This window comes from Corapipo altera, unplaced genomic scaffold (genome assembly GCF_003945725.1).
Source record: "Corapipo altera isolate COAL_440 unplaced genomic scaffold, ASM394572v1 93, whole genome shotgun sequence".
Taxonomy (NCBI): Eukaryota; Metazoa; Chordata; class Aves; order Passeriformes; family Pipridae; genus Corapipo; species Corapipo altera.
Genome location: NW_020885000.1, coordinates 284,058 through 294,780, shown reverse-complemented (window position 1 = coordinate 294,780; position 10,723 = coordinate 284,058). Strand labels below are relative to the sequence as shown.

General features: G+C 60.0%; 2 protein-coding genes across 2 annotated transcripts; both read left to right on the top strand.

Annotated features, from left to right (window-relative positions):
* The first annotated feature begins 3,608 nt into the window (after positions 1-3,608).
* RNF224 (ring finger protein 224) lies at positions 3,609-4,115 on the top strand. The gene has a single exon (XM_027666921.1). It carries the CDS (start codon positions 3,609-3,611, stop codon positions 4,113-4,115), a length of 507 nt encoding a protein of 168 aa, XP_027522722.1.
* A 4,078-nt stretch (positions 4,116-8,193) lies between these two features.
* On the top strand, positions 8,194-9,892 carry LRRC26 (leucine rich repeat containing 26). Its single transcript, XM_027666922.1, has 2 exons — positions 8,194-8,737; positions 9,633-9,892. The coding sequence occupies exons 1-2, from the start codon at positions 8,194-8,196 to the stop codon at positions 9,890-9,892; spliced, it is 804 nt and encodes a 267-aa protein (XP_027522723.1).
* The last annotated feature ends 831 nt before the right edge of the window (positions 9,893-10,723 follow it).

Below are 10,723 nucleotides of genomic sequence, written 5' to 3'. Positions count from 1 at the left end.
CTCTGCCTAACCCCGGGGCGATGGCAAACACGCCGGGAGAGGCCGGGCAGAGCCTGCCAGACAGCCAGGCAATGATTAAACTGGAGGCAGCAGGAAAGCCGGGGAGGTGAGCAGGGGAGGGGCTGCTGCCCCAGACCTCGGCAGGGCTCTGCGTGACCCGGGCAGCTGCGTGCAGAGTCCCAGGGGTGTTCCCTGGGTGCGTTTTGCCTTTGAAAGGTGCTCAGGGGTGCGGAGGGTTGTGCTGGGTGATCGCCACCTTCTGCCTCTGGAGCGTGGGTGGTGGTGCAGGGCTCTGGCTCACCTGGATCTCACCTTTGCTCTCCCTCAGGGTGCCGCTCCCCACTCCGCAGTGCCGAAGGTCCCTGCAGCACTCGGGGATGAGGTCTGGGAACAGGAAAAGACCTTTCCCACCCATGGGTGTCGCTGCTGATGGCAGATCTGCCTTCCCCGAGGGGAGACCTTATCGCTCCCTACAGCTCCCTGAAAAGAGGGTATACTGGGGTGGGGGTTGGTCCCTTCTCTCGGGTAACAAGTGACAAGAGCGAACAAATATAACCTCAAGTTTTGCCAGGGGAGGTTTAGATTGGATATTAGGAAAAAAATAAGTCATAGAAGGAGTTGTAAAGCATTGGAACAGGCTGCCAGGGAAGTGGTGGAGTCACCATCCCTGGAAGTGTTCAAAAATGTGTGGATGTGGTATGTGGGGATATGGTTCAATGGTTAACATGGTGGTGGTGTAGGGTTGATGGTTGGATTCAATGATCTTAAAGGTCTTTTCCAACCTTAACGATTCCATGATTGCCTTTGCCTGGATCCAGGTGCTTTGGCAGGGGTCATGGTGCCCTCAGTGCCAGCATGGCAGATGCTCCCTGTGGGGTGCAGCAATGGGCAGGAGTGGCCAAGGGCAGCTGGGCACAGCCCCTCAGTGGGACACAGCTCTGCTGGCACCGGGGAGGGGACAGGAGGGCTGATGGGCAGGGGACAGGCAGGGGCTGGAGAGGGGCAGGAGGGTAGGCAGGATGTGTATGCATGTGTGTGTGAGAGAGAGAGAGGCAACCAGAGGGATCACTGCCTCTGAGCAGTGCCAGGGGTACTCCCACTTGTGCACTGAGCCAACCCCCCCCCTCACCCTTTTTGGGCAGGGCTTCCTGTGGCCTAAGGGACTGACACATGCCTGTGCCATACCTGTCCCTGCAGCAGGTGAGCCACCCCCTCACTGTGCTTCAGGTGGGTCAGGGACTGCTTGCCAGCTTTGGGACATGCCTGGACGTACCCAGCATGTCCCTGGCCCCATGGCCATGGAGGCAGCACACTGTGCCCATTGGGAACCAGCTCTGCCCTGGCTGTTAGCATCCAGAGGCTGCCAACCCCCTGCAGGCAGGCAGGGGGGTACCCTGAGATGCCAGGGCACAGTGGCAATCCCACACAGATGCTTCCTGACCTGCCCAGGGCAGATGGCTCTTGCCCCCACCTTGGCCCGTGGGTTTGGCCAAATCTGAGATCCCTGGTACAGCCCTGTCCCAAGTTGGCCCTGCTCTCCTGTGCCTGCCACCAGCCTGGCAAGGGAAGGGCAAAGTCTTGCTATGGGATGCCACCCTCGTTCCTGGGGATCCATGAGCACATGCACACCATGTGCACTGTCTGGGGAAGCCTGTGACAGAGGATGGATCAGGATCAGGACATGTGCCCCAAAGGTGTTGTGTTGCCAGTGCTGGTGCCTCACTCCCAGGCACTGGGGCCAGTCTTTCTGCAGAGCCCAGCGATCCTGTGGGGCTCTCAGTTTCCAAAACCCCCAATTCTTTCTCCAAGGAGTGCTGGAAACGTGGCCCGAGGGCTGCTGAGATGTTTGGTGAGGAGGCAGCACGGGAGAGGGCTGCCTGTCTCCCTGCCTGCACCGCTGCCTGTTTGTGCCTGCAGTGGGAGCTGCTGCCCTCTCCTGCTCCCATGCAGGAATGCTGTCAGGTGTCCTGGCAGTCCTGCCCTGCCTCCAGGATAGGGTTTTCTCCTCCAGGATCCTGTGCCTAGGATCTGCCCCACTACCACCCTCTCTATTTCCAATCTGGAGCACCCTCTGTGCTGAGGCTGGAGCCGCTGGACCCCTGGGCAGGGGGCTGGCAGTTGTGGGGACAGTCTGCCACCTCCCTGGTGCTGCTGCCTCCCCTGAGTCATGCAGGTGTCCCAGGGGGGTGCTGGGCTCCCCCCAGCCCGGTGATGGCCATCAGTAACTCACCCCCAGCGCCAGACCCTGCAGCTCCAGCTGGGACAGCAGGGGCAGGTCATGGACATGTCACCCCCAGGCACTGGAGGAGGAGCACCACCCCATGCGTGGGCACTGCCATCTCGGAGCAGGTTGGAGCCTCAGTGTCCCTGTGCCAGCCTCAGCCCTGCCACCCCTGCCAGCCTGGAGCCTCGCCATGCCCTCCCAGCCCAGTCACTGTTGTCCCCGCAGCCCTCATCACCTGGGCACGTGTGGGCTGGAGTGCGATGGAGTGTCTCTACTGGCCAACATCTGCCAACATCTGCTCCTAGCCAGGAAGGGTGGCCCAGGATGTGGAAGGCTCCGTTGCTGCTGCCCAAATCCAGCCGATGCCCAAGCCCTCTGCCCACAGTGAAGCCCAGAGCTCCTTGGTTCCCTCTGCTAGTGAAGCACAGATGGACAGTTCACGCCCACTCCTGGGGCTTACGTTTCAGAGGTCTTTGTTATCCAGTGTTTGTAACCCAATCTCCCAGGCTTGGCTTCCCGGCAGCAGATCCGATAGCGCCTGTCCCTGAAAGGTGAGCCCCTTCCCACTACCGGCCACCAGCAGCCACGGGGATGTGGCTGGGGAGCTCCTGCAACTCAGCCCCCTGATGCTCCCCACGGGACTGTCACAGCCCCCCAGGACAGCACAGCCCTTCTGCAACCAACTCTGAGGCCCTGGGGAAGCATCTCAAGACAGGTAGGGATGGGGAACTGGGAGAAGGGGAGGACATGTGCACTAAAATGCTTGAGGTTGCCCAAGGAGAGGGAACAGGGTCTTGGAGGCCTCTGGGAGAAGTTCATTAATATGCTGGTGGTACCAGACCCCACCTGGATGCTGAGATGAGCTGGAGCCCTCAGCTCCTCCCCACCAACCTGCATGCCCATCCCCTGCTGCTGACAGCCATGCTGTGGTGGCCTGGCACAGCTCAGGGATGAGGAGGAGCAGGGCTGTGGCACTGCCTGGTCCCCTGAGTGCTGCCCTCTGACCCACTCAGCCACCCCATTCCTGCTCCCCCCATGTCTCCCCTGGACCCATGGTCCAGGCAGGCTGCTGAGGTCTGGCTAGACCATATTCCCCGTGGGCTGGCAGATCTCCCACTGAGGGTGGGAAAACACATCCTCCATGGATGCAAGGACAACCCACTGCCGTGACAGGGTCCTGCTCTTCCAGTCAGGGCTGGCCATGGGACAGGCAAGCAGCAGGCAGGGATGTTGGGCAGGGAGTGTGGTGCCTCCTTGGGAACCCCCCCATCTCTCCCACAAGTCGGGTGCACGCAGAGGTTATATCCCACCCCTTGACCCCCTCCCCAGCCACGGACGGGCTTGGTGACTCTAAACCCTCTAAGCCCCACCTCCCCCCCCCAGCATGTCCCAGGCCGGCGGCAGCCCCCGGGCAGAGGACGTGGGGCCGTGTGTCGGGGCGCACTCGCGCACGCCGAGCCGGGGCAGCCAGCGGGTCGAGTGCATCATCTGCTACTCCTCCTACGACCTGTGTGCGCGGCTGCCGCGGCGGCTGTACTGCGGCCACACCTTCTGCCAGGCCTGCCTGAAGCGCCTCGACGCCGTCACTAACGAGCAGCGCTGGATCCCCTGCCCGCAGTGCCGCCAAAACACGCCCACGCCGCGCGGCGGGGTCACCATGCTCGACCTCGACCTGGCCACCTTCCTCGCCGTCAAGGCTGACAAAGAGCATCCCCGCGCGGCCGGCAGGTCCCAGCCCGACTCTCCCACCAAGGGCTCGTGCAAGGAGAAGGCGGTGACCCAGCAGCCGGCGGGGCTGTGCCAAGACGCCGTGCCTCCGGCGCTGTTCCCCCGCCGCGGCTGCTGCCGGCTGTGCCTGTGCTGCGGGGTGACTGCAGCCTTCGACAGCTGAGCCCCAGGAGGGGGCTGCCAGCGGTGCGTGGGCAGCTGAGCTCCCGGGGTGCAGCCCGGGACCATTTTTGGGCACCCTATGCCATGCCTCAGACCCCTGTGTGGACATAGCAGTGGGGCTGTGCTGGCTCCCTTCAGCCCGTCCTGTCAGGATTTGGGGTGCAGTGGGGGGGACGAGGATGCTTCCACCCCCTCATCCTGACTACCTGACAACTCAGAAATCTGGTCCAGTCATGGACATTCCCTGGTCCCTGAGTGAGGACTAGCTCGTGCTCCATTTCTCCGTGCACGTGGCTCTGCATCAGGGACAGCAGTGCTGAGCATCCCCCAGGCAGGCACATGGAGCCTGGCACAGCAATGCTGTGGGGAGTACGTCCAGCACCCTGAAAGCTCCACACCCATTAAAGACACTCTGTTGGCCCTGCTGGGCTGCATGTCTTGGTCATATTTGTCAGTAAGCCTGGGGTTAGGCCGGGGCAAATCCTGCCTGTGGTGGCTGTGGGGAGAAGTGCCCTGCTCTGCCAGATTGCTGTCCTGTAAGTGTTTACTCTGTTGGCAGTTTGCATAACTGGCATTATGGTAGCTGAAAGGTTGAAATTGAGGATGACAGAGTTGTTAGGAAGCTGCAACAACGTTGCTTCAACTACTTTGCTCCGGTGTAGGAGTAGAGCTGAGCTCACAGGAGCTCCTACTTGCTCTCGTGCTCTGTGGCCCATGCCAGATTTGGCTTTTCCTGCCTGACCCTCTCCCCACAAACAGGCACATACAAACCCCACTGTTTTTCCAGCTGTGCCTTGCTGCCTGCATGGCTTTCCCTGCCTCACCTGCCTGATCCCACACCAGGGTGCAAGGACAAGAGTCCAGGGAGCTGATCTGGGTTAACAGAGGTCAAACAGGGAGCACTAGGGTGACACTAAAACAGCTCTTGGGCAGGGCTTGGTGTTGCTTGGACAGCTCTTGTGATCCTTCCTCAGAGCCCATTTTCTGCATCTGTTTTCCATGTCATTTATGAGCTCTTGAAATAAATACCTCAGCACGGGGATCCACTGACTGCCCCTGGGGGTTCAGCAGAGGACCCCAGCCTGTGCCTCTCTGGGGATGGCAGGGATCTCCATGCCCCCTGGGCAGTTCTGGTGCTTGGCTGTTCCCTGCACTGGGTACTAGGGCTGCAGCTGGAGGAGTCCATCAATCATCCCATGCACAGCACCCACACTGGTCACAGCACCCACTCTGTGCACAGCACCCAGCTGTGAATGACACCCACACCATTCAGGGCACTCTCACTGTGCACGGCACCATGCACAACTCTGCCACTTGGTGTCACCTGCCATAAAAAAGTCACAGCTGAGATGTTCCCAGCAGAGCTCAGCCTGGGGAGCTCCAGGGGAGACAGAAGTGTGTGTGTTGTGGTTCAGAGACTCCATGGGAGTCCTGCCTTGGACCTTTAATTACATGGGGACACACAAGAAATTAAAGCCTTCAAGGAATGGATAAGAGCCATCACTGAGTCTTAATGCACCTTCTCCTCTATCTTCATTTTGCCCCAAATACACAATGGTGGGTGGTGGGAAGAGTGTGGGAAGGGCCCACCCCTACCCCAGGCATGGCTCTGTACAAAGGTGCCAGCAGGGCTCTGTGCTCAGCCCAGCACCTTGGGTCCCAACTTTCCAGCAGTGATGGGTGACCAAGCCCACGGCTTCCTGTCCCACACCCCCTGTTCTTGCCTCTGCACTCCCACTCCTGCTCCCCTTCATCCCCCCAGCATCAGAACCACTCTGTGGGGCTTGACCCTTGCCGTGTGCCTCTGTGCACCTCCCCCTGCTCCCAGCCAGTGGCTGGTCACTGAAGGAGTTGATTGTCCTCTCCATCATTTCAATCTGGGAATGGTTTTGGCACCCTGGCTGGGCACCCTGGTTTGCACCTTGGGCAGAGCAGGGCCAGAATTGAGCCCTGTGCCCTGGAGGGCTCCTCCATCAGCACAGGCCACCCAAGCTGTCCTTGCAGAGCAGGTGCTCCAGGCAGCCTGTCCTGGTGCCGGCCCTGGGACCAGGCTGTGCTGTTCCATTTGGAGCCCAAAACCTCAGGAGGAGGCATCATGGAGGGGGAGCAGGACACCAGTGAATGCTGCCCTGGTTGGGAACAGGGATCTGGGCTCTTTTTGCAGGTGTTGAGTCCCTCTGTTCCAGAGAAGGGACAGGGACAGACCCATGCTCTGCCGAGCACTGGCAGCATATGTGAAGGGACAGTGGTGGCACTGCTGGGACACAGGACCCCAACCTGCTATTGCAGTGGGGTGCAGCCAACGTATGGAGAGCAGGAGTGAGACCAGGCAAGAAGCAAAGGATGATGTCTGGACATGGCTCTGGCAGGGACATCTCCCCTGCCATGTGCCATCAGGGTGACAGCAAGGGGCTGGTAGAGGAGTTGAGATGGGTTTTCGGCCTCCTGGACTCTCTGAGCACAAAAGCTGGAAATGATTTTGCTTTTAATAGTGGTTTGGGTTATTTTTTCAATGATTTTTACACTTCTCATCTGATTCCAGGTGGATGTAGGCAGTGGGCAATGCAGTCCCTGGGGAGGAAGAATGTTTTGGGACAGGGCTCCCTAAAAATTCAGGTCTCCATACATCCCATAGCTGTGGGTGGGATGAACTGGGCCTGCAGCTCCACATGGCAGTGGGTTTGTGCCCTTGCTCCAGGGCTGGGCTAGGCAGGAGGATTCCTCTGAATTATTTCCAGATGGGGATTAATGCAGCAAACTGAGTTTGCTGCAGGATAGATAAACAAACCAAAGCTCCTCGGGAAGCTATTAATAAACCATCTGCCTCTGCTTCTGCCCCAGATCTGGGAACATCCTGGTCCTGGTCTGGGGTGCAGCTGTGCCCTGCCCTGCTGCCCTTCCAGCCCCTTGGCCATGGGGCAGAGGTGACAGGAATTCCTCCAGGTCTGTGACCACCAGGGTCCAAACGGGACAGGGGGTGTGAGGGTGTGAGTGGGGGCTGTGGCCCTGCTACAGGCCCCTACTTCAGACTGTAAGTGGCATAAGCTGCTGCCAGCCATGTCTCCTGGTCTCCCCATCCCTGCTGAGCTCTGCCAGGGACAGTGGCACTGGGAAGTGACACCCTTCCTCTTCAGACTTCTGCTGCAGGGCTTCAGGCAGCTTTGAACTGGAGCAGGTGTAAACAGGGTGGGGGCAGACTTTGAGCCCTCTCAAACTGGCACTGCCGTGCCAGGGTGAGGGTAAACCAGTTTTGGGTGGCTACAGCCCAGCAAGCTCACTTTTCCCATGCATTGTCATCAGGGGGCTCCTGGGTGACCCTCCACATGCACACAGACATGTGACCCTGTGGGGGAGGAGAAGAGCGGCCCATGGGACCCTCATCCCAGCCCTCCTCGTTTTCACATGGCTGGTGGTGTCCTGCCAGGGGCAAACAGAGCCTGGACAAGGGCTGGGCTCACTGGGGTAGCCCATGTCTCCCAGCAGAGCTCCCCACTGAGGACCCCTGGGCATGGTGGGACAGCACAGAAGATGGGGTTAGACCTGTGGATGGTATGATTCTATCCTACTCAGCCAGTTACAGGGGTCCTGGGCCCACACGCCCCTCTGTACATGGCTGGTGAGGCAGCACACCCACGGGGGCTGCCCCTGGAGAGGATGGAGGCCAAAAGATGGATCTGGCTTTGCTTATTTTCAGCTCTCCAGCCTGCAGCACACACAAGCAGTTAATCCCAGGCTACGCAGAACTGGCTGCTTACCTGGTTGGAGCAGTGCCTGGCAGAGGGAGGGACGAGGGCACGGCTCCACACCTTACCAGGGCAAGCATCACTGCAAAAATATTTGCTGAAAAAAGTTCAGCTCCACCCCGAGGAAAACCGGGTCCGGGAGCAGAGCCTGATCCGGGTTTGCGGCCGGGCGAGCGGGGAACGCGTGTGGCTGCAGGAGCTGAGCGCGGCACTGCCGAGCAGCTCCACCGGCACCGCCGCGCTCAGCCGAGGGACAGGGGGCTGGGCAGGGCATCGGGCACTGGGGAACCTGTCCTTGGGTAACCGCAGGTCGGGGAGCCCTCTCTGCTCTCTGCCATGGGCTGCTGGAGAGTCCTCGGCCCCGTGCTGCCCCTCCTGCTGCTCCTGCACCCGCCGCCCTCGCCCGCCTGCCCGGCCGCCTGCCGCTGCTCCGCGGGCGAGGTGGACTGCAGCGAGCGGGGCCTCCGCGAGGTGCCGTGGAGCCTGTCGACCAACACCAGCACCCTGTGGCTCGGCTACAACTTCATCACCGTGCTGGGGCCGCGCTCCTTCCCTCCGCTACCGGGGCTGCGGCTGCTCAGCCTGCCCCACAACCGCCTGGAGCTGATCCACGGCCGGGCGCTGCTGGGGCTCGGGGAGCTGCAGGACCTGGACCTGAGCCACAACCACCTGAGCGTGCTGAGCCCCGAGACCTTCCTGCCCCTCGCCAGCCTGGCCACGCTCAACCTGGGCAGCAACAGGCTGGGGGAGCTGGAGCCTGAGGTGCTGAGCGCCCTGCCCCAGCTCCGAGCCCTTCTCCTGCAGGACAACCCCTGGGTGTGCAGCTGTGGCATCCTGCCCCTCTGGCGCTGGCTCAGCCTCAACAGGGAGAAAGTACGAGGTGAGTGCCCGGAGTGTGCCCAAGCCCCCACCTGCTCCAGGCTGGCTGGTCACCCTGGAGGGGCTGAGGCAGGACCTCACCTGGCTCCCGAGGGCTTGGGTGGTCAGTGCCCTTGGGGTACAGCGACCTTCCCCAGAACCTGTCCTCAGGCCATGGCAGCTCCTGTGTCTGCTTAGGTGGACACATTCTTGGGTCTTGTACCTGGTGCCCACCCTTTGACCTTGGTCACCAGCAGGGATTGCCTGGAGGGGAGGGCTGGGCAATGTCCCAGTGACAGGCACCCAGTGCTGTCCCCAGCAGTGGCACCAGTCCTGTTACGGGGAGAGAAATGGGCACCTGAGGGGGCAAGAGGAGCCTGTCTGTGAGGCTGCTGACCCAGCCAGGATGCAGTGCTTTCAACCCCTTCCCCAAAGCCTTCATGAACCTGGTTCTGACCCTACATTTCTTTCCCCATGAGCCCCAGTGAAAGACACTTCTGCCAGCAAGCTTTAGCTGCCACATCTTCCTGAGTGATTCCGGTTCAGATGTGTGCCTGCACTTGTGCTGGCTGGGACATTCTGTGACAACTCAAGCCTGGCTGCTGAATGCTCCCTACATTTGTCTCCTGGGAACCAGTCCCTCCACCTTGTCTGCCCCATCTGCCATCCTGCTCCAAACCCATTTTCCTATGCCCATCTCCCTGTCCATCCCACTCTCTGGGGCTCAGGATGTAGATGATCCCTGAACTCCACAGCTCCCTTTCTTTGTACCCTGACATGGGTGATCTTGATCAGCCTGGCCCCTGTCCTCCTGCCCTGGTCCCCTCTGTCCCATACAGAACTACCATCCCCCTGTCCCTGACACCTGCCTTTCCCAGATGCTCAGTGTGCCCACCAGCACTGCTTTTCTCTTCCAGAGAAGAGTTTGCTCCTCTGCAGAGTCCCGGAGCAGCTGAACAAGTACCCGATCATGGCCTTTGGGGATGAGTCCTTCAGGCAATGCCAGGAGACCTCACTGTCCTCCGAACAGTACATCACCTTCTTCATCATTGGACCATTCTCCTTCATTGCCAGCATCTTCTTCTGCACCTTCATGGGCTCAGTTGTAGTGTTTTACCACAGCCTGCGCAGGGAGTCCCACTGCTGGAGGAGACCCCGCATCTGCAGGGTGCACTGAGGCAGGATGGCCAGGCTTTAGCCCTGGGCAGGCTGTGGTCCACGCCCTTCTCCAGCTGACTGCACCCACCTGTTGCAAACATGTCCCAGCAGACCAGTGAGTGGAAGATCTGTCCCTGAACTGCTTTGGTTTTTCTCAGAGTCCCCAGGACGATTCCAAGCTCCCTCTGCCCCGCTGCTGGGAGAGCAGCCTGCAGCTCAGCACCCTGTGGGGCACGGGCTGACTGCAGATGTTCTCAGTGTTTTAGGAGCTTCCCCAGACCACCCTCAGACCCTTCTTGGGGTTGTCCAGGTGATCCTTCTCCCCCTGTCCTGCCCCTTGTGGTGTGCAGTGACCTCAGTGCGCATTTCAGGATGCACCACGTGCCTCACTGTGCCTTGGGGTACAGCCTGGGAGCCCCGCGCGCATCTCAGAACACTTGTATTCCTCTAGGCACCCCAGGAGTCACCATTTGCCTTTTGGTGCAGCCCAGGAGCCTCTGTGTGCCTTTCAGTTTGCTCTTAATCCCTCCTTGGGCCTTTTGGTGCCCCCAGCACTCTCTGTCTACCTTCAATGACCCCATCAGTCTCAGGGTACCTTTCCATGCCTTCCAAACTCCTTGGTTTGGCTTTTCATGCACCCAAATGCCATTTGTTTGGCTTCTGTGTCCTGACAGGCATTAGTTTGCCTTTTGGTAAACTGCAGAGCTCCCCATGTGCCTTTTGGTGCACCTGAAAATCTCTCTGTGTTTTTGGAGCATTCCAGAGCCTTCATGAGGCTTTCAGACTACCTCAGAGCCCTCATGTGCTGGCCAAGGACAGGGCTGGTTACAAAACATTTCTTTTGATAGGT

What these genes read in the sequence shown, in the direction of transcription:
- RNF224 (XM_027666921.1), top strand. Translation starts at nt 3,609, where the DNA reads ATGTCCCAGGCCGGCGGCAGCCCCCGGGCAGAGGACGTGGGGCCGTGT.
- LRRC26 (XM_027666922.1), top strand. Translation starts at nt 8,194, where the DNA reads ATGGGCTGCTGGAGAGTCCTCGGCCCCGTGCTGCCCCTCCTGCTGCTC. An exon ending in CAACAGGGAGAAAGTACGAG is followed by an intron (nt 8,738 to 9,632) that starts GTGAGTGCCCGG and finishes TTTCTCTTCCAG; the next exon opens with AGAAGAGTTTGCTCCTCTGC.